This window comes from Pyrgilauda ruficollis, unplaced genomic scaffold, assembly GCF_017590135.1.
Source record: "Pyrgilauda ruficollis isolate IOZ18807 unplaced genomic scaffold, ASM1759013v1 scaffold3, whole genome shotgun sequence".
In the NCBI taxonomy this organism is placed as follows: domain Eukaryota; kingdom Metazoa; phylum Chordata; class Aves; order Passeriformes; family Passeridae; genus Pyrgilauda; species Pyrgilauda ruficollis.
The window spans coordinates 9,137,951-9,151,223 of record NW_024524377.1 but is presented as its reverse complement, the minus strand read 5'-3'; the positions used below and the strand labels follow the sequence as shown (position 1 = coordinate 9,151,223).

General features: G+C 45.5%; 1 protein-coding gene across 2 annotated transcripts in view; it reads left to right on the top strand.

The window, feature by feature from the left end:
• SLC15A2 (solute carrier family 15 member 2) overlaps nucleotides 1-6,915 on the top strand; it is a 52,362-nt gene extending 45,447 nt beyond the window's left edge. For both annotated transcript variants that reach the window (XM_041473402.1, XM_041473401.1), the window contains 4 exons: nucleotides 1,000-1,096; nucleotides 3,544-3,690; nucleotides 4,714-4,818; nucleotides 5,657-6,915. In XM_041473402.1, coding sequence (XP_041329336.1) covers nucleotides 1,000-1,096; nucleotides 3,544-3,690; nucleotides 4,714-4,818; nucleotides 5,657-5,833 — 526 coding nt within the window. In that variant the 3' untranslated portion in view covers nucleotides 5,834-6,915. The remainder of the gene's footprint in view (nucleotides 1-999; nucleotides 1,097-3,543; nucleotides 3,691-4,713; nucleotides 4,819-5,656) is intronic.
• The last annotated feature ends 6,358 nt before the right edge of the window (nucleotides 6,916-13,273 follow it).

Sequence of the window (13,273 nt, the reverse complement as noted above, 5' to 3'; positions counted from 1 at the left end):
AATAGCAAAACCTGCATTGCTATTGTCTTGGCATGTGGTTGTGGGGGCAGATGTTTGTAAAAAGCAGAATTATCAGCTCAGTGCAGAGCAGGTGTTCCAGGCCAGTCATGTGTGTGCAGAAGTTTTTACTCACATTATGTGGGGGCCTGGAGGGAAGAGACTCATCATTCCTGTGCATCTGTCAGTGGAGTAAGGTGGGACATGGTGAAGTCTCCTCTGCCATTTAGTGCCTGCTTTATTTTGTTATTCTCTCAGGCCCAAGCTCCTGGTATTAGGGTGCTCTCAGGGAAAGGCCAGTTCATATTCCATCCTGCAAAGTGTTAGTATGTGGGCTGGTAACATCAAGTGGCATTACATGGCTTTGCAGGCTGGGCTTGTTAGACAGGGGCTCCATATGGCCTTGGTTTGGCAGTACTGCAGTTGGCTCTTGTAGGGTATTTCTAGCATTTCCAGTGTTTCAAAACAAGCTTCATGGCTTTTCTCTGCATCAGCTCCATCCAAAATATTTATTGCTGCAATTTAGTAGGATGCAGCAGCCATTGTGGCAATGCTGCTGAGCTTCTGTGCCATCTCACACATCCAAAATCAGAAGAACAAACATGAAGGCTAATTTGCTCTGTTGAAAGGAAACAAAGTTGCTTCTGGGTCCACATCTCTGAGCTCCTATTGACTACTTGTCTGGCCTATATTTCCTGAAGAAATGCAGCAAAATTTGGGAGGAAAATAAACCTAAGGGGAGGAAAAAAATTACATCAGCACTACAAAAGAACAGAAACCATTAAAAATGTTAGCAATGGTCATTAGGTGAATTGCAGTGTCTAAGTGCTTCTGGAAGGATAAGACAGCAAGAACTCCAGTGATTGTTTGATGTAAACACTACTGCATTTTTACATCTTGCATCCTCCCTGCTCCATTTCAGGGGTATGCTTGATGCCACTGCTCTGTGTTCTTTGTTTGTGGAACTAACTGGGAAATACTGTCCTTCATCCTTTTATCTAGATATAATAATGGAAAATGCATAACTGAAACAGGAGAGTTCCCCCTGGAGCTGGGGCTGCTTGACTTCGGTGCCTCATACACCATTGTGATAACTAATGTAAGTGTTCCTGTGATGGTCACACACTCCTGTTCTGCTCTCTGGTAGTGCTTTTGTTCCTGTGTTGGTGACTCTCACTTGCTTTGTCCACTCCCTGATCCCTCAGCAGTAGCCAAGTGAGGGCAGTCTGTTATCAAAGGAATTGTAGAAAGTTTTGGTACCTACATAAACAAGGTGGGTGTGTATTTGTTCCACCTTACACCATGATCATGTCAGACTGCATGGGTTAAAAAGAAGTAAAATCTTTTCCTTGATAGAAATCCTCCATAGAAAATCATGTGATCTGTGGTTTGTGTTGGTCTCATGCCATCCTTGAGCAGTTAACATTGACCCAGAGCACTGCAAAGAGTTATTACCACCTGCCAAGAGCTGACTCTGCTTGTGGTCTTTAAAAGATTGTACCTGGTGGTGTCTCACACTCAAAAAATTGCAGAAACAGTCTGCTCTATCCTCACATTTAGCTTACTGAACTAAAGTCTGATCTTCCAAGATTTTGTAGATTATGCATAGGGGGAAGAGGGACAAAGTCCTGAGGGAGGAGGTTGGTGAGGTTTTACATCCATTTCCTCCTCTCACTGTCTGTACAGATAATTTAGAGCCTAGTGTAAAGTCAAGGCATGGTTTTCTGAACAGCCTGGCCCTGATGGGGTCTGGGCACTGCTGAAAGGGTGGATTCCTTTCCCTGCATGCCAACCTCTCAGACACACTGCTTCAACCCTGGTCCAGCTGGCTGGAGCCACAGAGATGAACATGATCAGCTTAGCTCCCATTTTAACCTTTCCACCACAAAGGCACACAGACAAACTGAGTCTGACAGGACACACTGCTAAGCTGCCCTCTGGGACGTTGGCTGCTGTGTTGTGATGAGCAGAGCAAAGTGTTGTCATCTACTCCCTGGCAGTAGCATCTCCCTGTTGTGCAATTAATGGGAGCTGTTCATGGCTGCAGAGTCCAAATACGTCGAGGGAAAAATATAGCCATGAAGCACCTGGTATTTTTTTTTTTCCAATTCCAGTAGCTGGAGTGGGATGTACAGCCCTGGAGGGAACAAGCAGATGCTGCCATCTGTGAATGCAGAGATTTATGTACATAAAACACACACACTTGAAGTGATGTTGGCCAGACCCCTCTTCTATGGTTGCAAGCCTCTTTCACCAGATGAGAAACCAGATAGAGAGGTTGCATTAAAAATATAACACTAAGAAAATTGCCCCAGAGCCTCTGGTAACAGGGCCAGCTGAGGTAAATGTGTCCCATGTCACTGTGCCAAGGATTCCAGTTTGTGGTCCCATCTGCGTAAGTCCCTGCTATAGCCCTGGCTGCTCAGGGTGGCTCTGTGCCTCAGCCCTTCCAAACCTTGTGCTAGTACTTTAATATTTTTCATCCTCTGTTTTTCCATCTCTCTCTCTGTGGTTTCTGCTTTCTGTAGAGATTTAGTTTGCTTGAGGCCAAGATCACTTTTAATTATTGCAGTGATTTGTACTGAGCCCTGCTCCTCTGCCAGGAGTGCCATATAGAAGAACCAGGAATACAATATATTAGTCTGCTAATGTAGCTGAACTGTGAAACTTAAATCATGGGGATGCTGCCTTCTACCCAGCCTTCCTCAGTGTGCAGTTACAGCATGGTGCTTGTGACATTTCTTTATGGGCTAAAGAGCAATGCACAGCACTCTTCTCACCCCTTTTAGCCTGCTGAAATAAAGTTTCTTGAGTTGCCTCCCTGGCAATGATTGGTGATTAAGAACATCTTGTAAACATCCATTGTATTTTTCCTCCTTAAACACAGGGCTTTCTGCCTGAAGTCATTTCAGTCTAGTGTTTTCCTGGCTTCTAGTCAATTCTCTCTCAGCCTCTGAGCCTCTGTGCATCACAGGCAGTATTAATTACACCTGGGAAAAGAAACAAAAATAATTAGGAATATAGCTACCATAACTATCTGAATAGATCTGATATGGAGCAGTCTTTGCTACTCTTGGCTTTCCTGAGCTGAATTTGTTTGGGTGTCACTGATATCATAGGGAAGTTGTACACTGCTGATAAAATGGGAGCAGTGAACACATGGCTGCAATGAGCACTTACCCTCTCATCCTTTTTTGACCTTGAGGACATCAGCAGGTCACTGGCTCTTCACTGGAACCTCACAGGCTTTTCCTAGCCCCACTACAGAAGACAACTTGTTGGTTTGCAATAATTCAGGGAATTCTTGTGGTACCTAAATGAGCTGGAATCCTTCCATCCTGCTCTCTCTGCCCTGTGCAGCAGGAGTCATCCTATTCCCAACAGGCTTGGAAATGGCAGGGTTGAGAGCCATAGTTTGCTTCAAAGGCAGAGGGTTTTTTCCACCTTTGCTTAAAACTGTTTTTTGGTAAATTTGCTGCTGTTGTTCAGGCTAAGAAAAATCTGATCTTTCAGCAACTAATTAGTGTGCCTTTTTTTTCCTGCTAGATTTCTGGAGGTGCTGTTGAGACGTGGAAGTCAGAAGACATCAAAGCCAACAATGTCCACATGGCCTGGCAGTTACCACAATATTTACTGATATCTGCTGGGGAGGTGATGTTCTCCATTACAGGTCTGGCCTTCTCCTATTCTCAGGTACTCCACTTAAAGATAAGGACCTTACAATTAGACTTCAAGATTTATTTCTGCATCTGCCATTGACTTGTCATACCTCCTTTGACATGACACTAACAATGTTGTCTATCCTTCAGCTGAAAGTGGGATCATAACACAGCTTGCTGGGTACCCTCAAGCTAAATTAATTCATATTCTGAAGGTACCTGTTCTCAGTGATACTTGGAAATATCCTTTTCTGGTCAACCTGAGAACACAGAACAGAACTGGACAGTTAACGGGAAAACTCTGAATATTTTGTTATCAGGGTTTTCTCCTAGTGAAATATTTTGTGCTCTGTATTTTTCAGTGATATAAAGGCAAGGTATCTCAAGGGCTACAGGGTGGCATGAGGACTTGGCACCTGCTTTAAACTGAGAGACTGAAGGGGTCTAAACATGCAAGGTTGTAACAAGGGAGCAAGGGGTAATGAACCTGCAAGGGATGATTTGATTGTTATCTGGGGAGGTTGATGAGAAGAGAGGACTGAGACATTACATGGTCAAACAGCTACTGAAGCTGCTCAAATCTATCCCTGGAGTAAGGTGCAGATGTTTATTAATGAGGATGATTAATGCAGTGGGATGATCTGTAATGGGATGTGAAAAATTTGTCCTCAGCAGGAAATTTAACATCAAGATCCAGTCTCTTTTCCAAAGGTGTACAGCCACATGGCACCAGACTTCAAGCTGCAGGGCTCGTGTGGCTCCTTGGACGTCCTGATCGTACCATTTCAGATGATGCAGGTTGGGGATGAGCCGGAGTCAGCTCTGCAACAACAGCATCTCCTGCTTCTTCATGTGTCCTCCTGCCCATGTTTTGAAAGCTCCTTGTATGCAGATGTTGAGATTAACCACAGATTAACCACTCCACACAGAGAAAATTCCACCATCTCCTCCTAGGCTGAGCCCAGTGACACCTGCACTGGGCAGGACTCCAGAGGGTGAAGCAGGGCTGAAGGGCACAGCAGGATTCCCACTGATCAGGCCCTTCTCCTCTTTTCAGTCTCCAGCCAGCATGAAGTCGGTGCTGCAGGCAGGCTGGCTGCTCACCGTGGCTGTGGGGAATACCTTTGTGCTCATTGTTGCCGAGGCTGCACCAATGGCACAGGTATGGTTTGGCTCTTAAAACAGAGGTCATGCTTTACAACAGGCTTCTGGTGCTTCTGGATGGCCATGTCCTGGTGCACAGCTTCCCTGCCCAGCCCCAGGCTCCTGCACCTGAGCTGACAGCAGCTCACTCTGAGCTGTCCCCCAGCCTCTGCTCCATGGGGCCCTCAGTGGAGCTCCCCTGGAGAGCACTGGCCCTCCCTGGCCCTCCAAGGGCTGGAAGTGCCTGACCTGTGCTGGTAACTCTGCTGGAGCTCAGCTCTAGGCAAGCTGGCTGTGTCTGCACCTGGAGGCTGCACACAGAGGCAGCCACACGCTGAGTGCTCCCCAGCAACGAGAGCAGAGGGCACTCAGCCTTCCTCAGGGGTCTCGCCTGGGGAGTCCTGCCAGGCTGCCTCTGGCGTCCCTGAGATGTCAGGCTGACAGGGGGAGGTCGTGGTGCAGAGGTAGTTTAATTCAGGCTGTGAAACTTCTGGGATGATGCCAGGAAGGTGTGCACTAGGGCATATTTCTGGCCAGCATGAATCTGCCTCTCCCAAAAGAATCTTGTAGGCAAAAAGCCCAGGTGGGTACGTTCCAGTCAGATTTGTAAGAAAAGATTAATGACACCAACTCAATCTAACTGTTTTGTTTCAAGAGGTATCACATATTTGTAATTACATTATGTGTACAAGCATTTCCCAGAAAAACAGGATGAGAAAGTTTCTTTCTTGTGAGCCATTTTGGAAACTAAGAAATAATTTTCACCCAGCTCTTTAAAAACCACTTGAAAGTGCAGAGATATCCTCCAGACTGAGAGTCTGGGGTCTCCTGACCTGCTGTTCTTTTTTCTTTCCTAGTGGGCTGAATTTGTCTTGTTCACTGTTCTCCTCTTTGCTGTGTGCATTATTTTCTCCATCATGGGATATTTCTATGTCAGTGTGGATCCAGAGGACCTAGAAGAAAAGGAAGAGAAGAGAGAGACCTCAAGCAGAGGAAACATGATTGGTCTTGTTACTCAGAAAACAAAGCTCTAACACATCATGGGTTGGGATTTTTTTTTTTAAAACTCAGTTATGAGAAGGTGAAAGAAGGGTGGGGACAGTGTTATTTTATTTTAGAGCACTGCAGTCTTTGTTACTCAAAATGTAACCACCTTATAAATGGGACCAAATGGCCCTCTATAAAAACAATGGGGGTCCTGAAATCAGAACAAAACTCCCTGGGAAAGCTCCTCAGGTATTAAAAGCCCTTATTAGTAATTACAGTGTAATTTAAAACCTGTCCATCTTTTTAAGCATGGAATGCTTTCCTATGATTTTGCCTTAAACATATATTTAAGGCAGCAGGGAGGAAGGGTGGAAGGAATGCCATATGACACAAAAATCTGGAAATGTTACGAGAGAAGAAAGAAGAAAAACTAGTATAGGAATTAGGGAAGAATAGATGTTAGTGACAGAAGGATTTTTAATGCTGTCATCAAGGACTGTAAGGGTTACACATAATCCCAAAGGATTTCATAATGTAACTCTCCTTATGAGTATTTCATCCCATTATTGCATGTTATGAATGGTTCTGATTTATGATTTTCACCTTCAGGCTCAGAAGTAATAACAGGGAATTAAATTCTGCAGGCTAAAATATTCCCAAAACACTGCTGACAAAGACAAGCATGCTACCACCTCTCCCATTTTTTCCCCTAGAAGTTTTTAGCAACTGATGGTGTTCTTTGATTAGACATGATTATAGAATTGCTTTATGCTTTCTTATTTCAGAATTCCAGACAGTTATTTGCCATCTTCCTATACATTAAGCCTTTATTGGGCATTTCCTTTTACAGCACCTGTCACTGCAAGTTAGGATATAGCTGATTTCTTATCTCATGCCTCAGTTATTCCCCACTGGGAGACAAGTTGCAGTAGTTTCTATAAAATTCCAGGCATCCTGCAGTGAGTTATTTACAAGGATGCACTTTATCATTTTTTCAGTCTACAAGAGGAGACCATGGCATATGAGATTTTTCTTTTTCCTTCTTGTTTTTCTGTCTCTACCAGACTTTGGATATAGCAATTTTATTGGAATTGTGATATAACTGTCTGATTTTCCTCAATTGCGTGAAGCTGTGATTTCATATTCTGCATAGGAGTAATCCAACCACTGCTGATCTAGTAAAACTCCTGAGAGAGTCCCTGCCTTCCTCTGTCACTTCAAGGCCACAGTTGTAACAGGTATGGCCTACTTCAAAACAAAGTTGTCAATAGGATCTTCAGGTTCACAGAGAATAGGTTTTAAATTATGCTTTCCTCTTCCATCTTGGCATTGGCCATAGGTGGTTGCTGATACTTGGATTCAGGAGATCACAAAATACATGTTTGATTTAATTCCTGTTCAGGACAGGAAATACACTTAGTTTGACACCACTTCCTTTGGCACCAGCTCCTTTGATGTGCTGCCAGTGTGTGTGTATCTTCTTGAGTAACACTAACAAAACACAGCTTTTTGGTTTTAACTCACAGCCTAAGGTTGCTCCCTCTGCTTTCTGTCCTAAGTGGGCATGGACTTTCACCACTAGTTCTGCAAAAGCTCCTACCTGATGTGAAGTAGTATCTGGGGTTGTGCCAGAGGGAGACCATGGTCTCATCAGATAAATGAGAAGAGGCTGCAGATGTGCACGCAGGAACACTTGGGGTGGTTCAGTCCATGCAGAGACATTTATTAAGCTGTGGTGGCTGGATCCAGGCAGCTGAACCCTGCAACTCCATGGAGAATGAAGGGCATTGAAAGCCACCAATTAGGTCATCCAGCCTGCTTCTCAGAAGCCAAGTGAGGATTATTCCCCTCTGTTCTTTCTGGTATTGTTCTCCTGCTGTGATTCTTTGTGTGGGCTCTTTCTCCTCCAAGCATTGTTGTTTTCCTAATCCCATTTTATGACACACAGTGAATCGGCTCAGAGGCTGCTGAATCACTCTGCTGTGATGCTGTTTGACCAGCTTCCAGTTTGAAGCACTAATAGAAAGCATTTCTTCCTCCACCCACTGCAAACAAAACAAAAATCCCCAAACTGAAGGAATGGCCAGGCTCCAGTAACACTGAACAAACACAATTTAGAATTATTGGAGCATTTAATTTTTTATAAGCCTTGTTGGGGTTTGAGGGCATATGTGGTGTAGAGACAAATTAAAATTATTGAAGCACTTTTCTTGGGAAGCATTGGTAAGCAGTTCAGAGTTGCATGAGGGAAAGCAAGGTATCCAGATCTCTAAGACTATATATGCTTGAGAATCTCCTGATTTTTTTTTTTGGTTTTATTTCCTTATTGGTGACACTACCAGAAGCTGTCACAGACTCTGAGCTGAATTTAAAGGAATCATTCCAAACTCATAAAAGATACATTTAGGATGTCATCTGTATCTGCTTTTTAGACTCCTGATGCCAAATTTCCCCTTTCCAAACATCTCCGTGTTCCAAACCATCACCATAATGCTGGGGGAAGGAAAAATTGCAATTCACAGTTGGGAAGACTATGAACAGAAAGGCAATGCTATAAATAAAGTGCTAACATGAGGCTGGGGGCTGCTCCTGCAGCCCTTCCCAGGAATTGCTTGGGGAACTGGAAGGCTCTGTTCACATTTCTCTCAGGGATGAACCGGTTACTTCTTCCTACCTGCTCATCATCACCTATTGGAAGGTTTTTCCTTCTCTGATCTGCGTGTTTGGTTGCTGGTATGATCCTTCCCCACTGCTTCAGCTGCTGTTGTAGCTTTGCTAAGTTGGACCCATTTATTTGGAATACACCAGCAGTTTGGAGGGATTTCCACTAGGATGCTCACAACCAGCCAGGAACGGGCTGGGGGCTCTAACAATGAGCTGCCCCTTCTGTAGCTGGAGCAGGTGGGAAAATAGCACATTCAGCATAGCACTTCTCCAGTTTTAGAGCCATAACTCCATCCTTGGAGGCCTTGCATCACTTTAAAATGGACTCAAGACTGGATCAAAGGTTTGGGACTTGATTCCATGGAGTAATGAGGTCTCTGGGTTTTTCCTCCATATCGTCACCTCAGAGATGCGGCCATGCTCAGCTCTTCCTACTCAGTTTTAGAAAAATATTCTTTATTTCTCACAATTCTTTGCTTTAGGATCACAGGGAGGATCCAAAGTAGTGATAGCATATGTAAAGCTGAATGAACCTCTGTAGAGAAATAGCAACCTGCTGCCTGTCCAGCTTCACCTGTCACTGAAGACCCTGAGCTGTTGGTAAAGCTTTCCCTGGCACAGATTAGGGAAAGCTCACTCCAGCTGACCTACAGGAATTATCCTCTCCAGCTGAGGGACAGGGAAGAGGTGGTGGGGAACTGTAGATGTGTTGCTGCACAAACCTTCATGGAGATTGCAGGGGTTTGGCTTTGCTCTCTAAGTGTGTGTGTTTATCTGTTTCTCTGAAAGGTGCTTTCTGAGGAAGATTTTTGTGCAGAAATTCATTTGCACTGGCTGTTGCCAATTTTCCCCTTAGCAGGTTGTAAGTGTGACCAGTGTTATTTCCAGTTTTGCATGAGATAAGCATAAAAATTAGATTTCAAACTCAGCAAAACAGCATCTTTGCTGTCAGTTCCTTAAATTTACCTTTTTCTGAGGCAGTCAAATGCCTTTAGGTAGCAAGTTCTCTGTGCAGCTCAAGGGGCTTGCCGCTCACTTTTCTTCCATCCTCCATTCACTGCAATCCCAGAATTCCAGAAGATGAGCCCCATGAGGGCTGCATGGGACTGCCTTGGATGCAGCTGGTGTGTGCTGTCACTGCTGACTGGGAAGCAGGAGCCTGGCCTGGTCAGGAGCTGGTTCCTCTCTGGATACCCAAATGGGGCCTGGCAAAGTAGACTGAGGCAGGGCTGGCCCTGGTGGAAGTTGTGGTTTACTGAGCAGTGACCTAGATGTGAGTTTTGTTGTGAAAGGGAAATGTAAGCGAGTTAAAGAAAAAGTTTTCACTTTACTTGGCTTTGGCCTGAGGCAAGGAAACTGCAGACTGATGGGCAGGGAGGAAACAAAGGGCTGTTTGGTCAAGGTCTTCCCAATTCCTCAATGAACAGCTGAAGTTGCATTGAATTACTTGCAGGGAATATGAGATGAGAGAAGAGAGAAGAGGAAAGCTCAGATGATTAAAAATTGGATGAATTCAGAAGAGCATTCTCCTAGCTGGTAATGAAGGGCCACTGGGGAGATGGTCACCCATGGTTTGAAAATGGGTTTGGTGTTCCAGAGTGCTGCAAAAGCCAGCATGAAGACCAGCACTGGTGTGTCTGCACTGAGCAGAGGAGGAGGTGGCTTTACCCCAGCAATGTCCTCACCACCTATGGGAGCCACCAGCTTGGCTTAACCATTGGAACAGAACAAACCGCTGAATGTTATTACAGACGTGATTAGCACAGGAGGGAGAGCTACAGCTGGGGGTGGTTAGCAAGTTTTAGCCAGGGTCATACACAGAAGGATAATCTCTTTTTTTCTCTGCATTGAATTTCTTTTCTGAGCTACAAGAACCACTTTCTAGAACAAGCTGCTTAAACTTGGGAGATCAGCACCATGGCAAATACCACAGCTGCTGATTTTTGGATGGTACCAGACTCTGCATTTCATTATCACTACATTTGTTATTGTGATACAATTTTAAAACAGCATTTAAGAGATGCGTCTGGTCCCAGATGTTGACAGATCTGGCCAGGGTTTTACATGTTGATAGCTGGATTCACTGGCTGTTGATAGCTATTCTTTCATGTTCATGTGTGTGACAAACTTCTCATGTACAAGTAGATGTGGGGCCTTTAGAATTCTCCAGCAATTTAGAAAAAAGCCCCGAAGTTCCACATGAAGCTGGCTAAACATGAACTGTGGCATTGCTTCCTTGAGCGAGCTTCCCATGTGCTTTGTAAAGCAGGGACCCTCATTCATCTCCTGCAAAGTGCTCCCCAGAGAGACAAAAATGGGGGACATAAACATTTTGCCTTGAGAAGGGCTCATGCTGCCTAATGGAAATTACATGAAAGGAAATAATTGCTTTGCTTAAAATCCTCCTTCCTCACCATCTCAGGTGGACAACAAGGAAGGAAACAGTTTCTTATTGAGCTTTGTATCCAGGAGCTGCTGCATCTTCTCAAAATCTTTCATGCTGTGTTTTGCCAGCAGATCAGCATTAACCTGGCCTTAGCACCTGTAGATCAGAAGACTGTCAGGATGCAGAGCAGCCACACAGCGGGCTCCCACAGTCTGCTGATCAGCTCTGATCTCTTCATTTTTAATGAATAGTTGTAGCAGTTATCCTGCAGGGCTCAGTCAGTCAGAATTGCTCTAAATTTAGGCCACAACTAAGGACCTGAGAGAACTGTAATCAACAAGATAAATAGCTAAAGTCTCAAAAACCTGCTAAAACACTGACTTAGTGCTTAATTAAAATTCTAATGTGCTCACAGAAAGTAAAAATGTAAACCCGAATTTAGCAATTCAGTCAGAGCAATGAGGAGCTGTGCTGGAATCCACCAGTGTGACAACTGGCAAACAAGATGAAGATACACAAATCAAGCAAACATCCCTCTTTAGATTATTTTTTGTCATTGCATACATTGTACAGTCTGCTTGGCCTGTCCTGTTATACCCATGTGTGTAAGGAATATACCCATGTGTGTAAGGAAAAGAAGCTGAACTGACTTGCCATGTACCCTTTCCAAGCTGCAGCTTGGTTCTCCTCTTGTTGCAGACTCCCAAGTTAGCTCCAAAGGACTCCCTTTGCTAGCAGTCAGCCCCCTCAGTCCCACATGCTGATCTTCCCTCCCCACAAGTCACTTCTCCCTGATGACTTTGCCAGTCCTCAGCACCTTGTTTATTCTTCCACTCATGCAGCCTCTTTGCTGGCAGCAAGAGCATGTTTGTTTGGGAGCTGTCCTGCACAATGCTGCCCACTTTCCTGCATCCAGGAAAGCTGCTGACCCGCAGGAGAGCTGTGTCTGGGCAGAGACACGCAGAGCCAAATGTCTGGGTGGTAACAGCATCTGCCCTGGCTGCTTTGCCTCTGGCTTTTTGTCACAGCTTTGTATGCCCTGACACATCTTCTGTAGGCAAATCAGAGCACAGGGGTTGTCCAGCATCTCCCTCCCCCCATCCTGTGCCTGGTTAGCTGCCCATAGTCAGCCCTTGTGTTGTGCCAAGTCAAGCCACAGGGACTTCTGGACCGACACAGTGCTGTCACCAGCTCTGGAGCATCCATTGGTGCTGCCTGTGGCCCCAGCCTGTTTACACATTATTTATGGCCCTGCCCTGCCTGCCAGTTTGAGAGTCTCTTGCACAGAAGTGAGAGAAAGCCACACAGGCTGTGTCCATCTCAGCAGTGCCGTGTGGTCAGTGGGCTGCCTTTGCAATCACAGACCTGCCATCAGCATGGAAGCAGCAGCTGGTGGAAAGGGGCAGCTCCTCTGTCACCAGTGCCAGCTGGTGTCAGTGGGGCTGGCTCTGTGGCCATTGCAGGATTTTAACAGTCAGTGTCAGTGTTTTGCTGAGAGCCCTGTCTTATCATTGTGTATTACCATGTGCTGCCAGGCCTCAGTTTCTGAATCTTGTGGTCGAGGAGCAGCAAGCTGCATCCTGGCAGGGCACTTTCTGCTCCTTCTTGGTGTACTTGTCCATCCCCAGTGACCAGGTTTTGGGTAATAACTGGCATCTCCCAGACCTTGCTGTGTTTGTGTATCACTCACAAATGAAGTTTCTTCAAATGGAAGTGAACTTGCTTGGAGCTCTGACTCTACTCATGTCTTTTTGGAGCTGCTGGGAACCTTTGTTCAGGCTCTTTCTCTGTTTAACCTGTGCATCAAAACACTTTCCAAACAGCCTTCATGCTGTTCTAACCAAAGAAAGAAACCTCTCAAATGTGCTGTACCAATATGGATTTTTCCTGCCCAAGTTAGAGGTGTAACATGCCAGCAGGAATCCACCAGGCACCAGGAGCTGCTGTCTTTCAGAAAGACAAGCTGCTGTCAGTCACAGGGGCTCCCCACATGTGAGGCCATGCAGTCCAGCTCCTGCTGTGCCCTGAGCTCAGCAGATGCTCCGATGCCTCTCTGGGGGTCGCAGCTCCCAGGTCCAGCACTGGCCAGACCAGTGTGTGCCAGTCATGGGCTGCCAGTGCCAGCTTTGCTTCCTGACACTTTATACAGCCCAAAATCTGCAGAGCAAAGAGAAGACAGTTCCCTCTTTCCACAGAGGATATTTAATTTGCGTGTTCCTGCTCCCTTCTCACCACAGCCAGTGTCATCAGTGCCCTGTTATTTCAGGGATGGCCAAGGAGTTGTGCAGTCCCCCATCTCACCACTTGGAGCAAGGGAAGGTTTGGGCTTTCCCACTCTGCCCACCCACAAGCACCTTCCTGGAAGGTCTCCTAAGATTTAGGTCCTCCACCTCTCCAAAGGGCTCTCCTCATGAGACCAAGGATTTGACATGTTTTT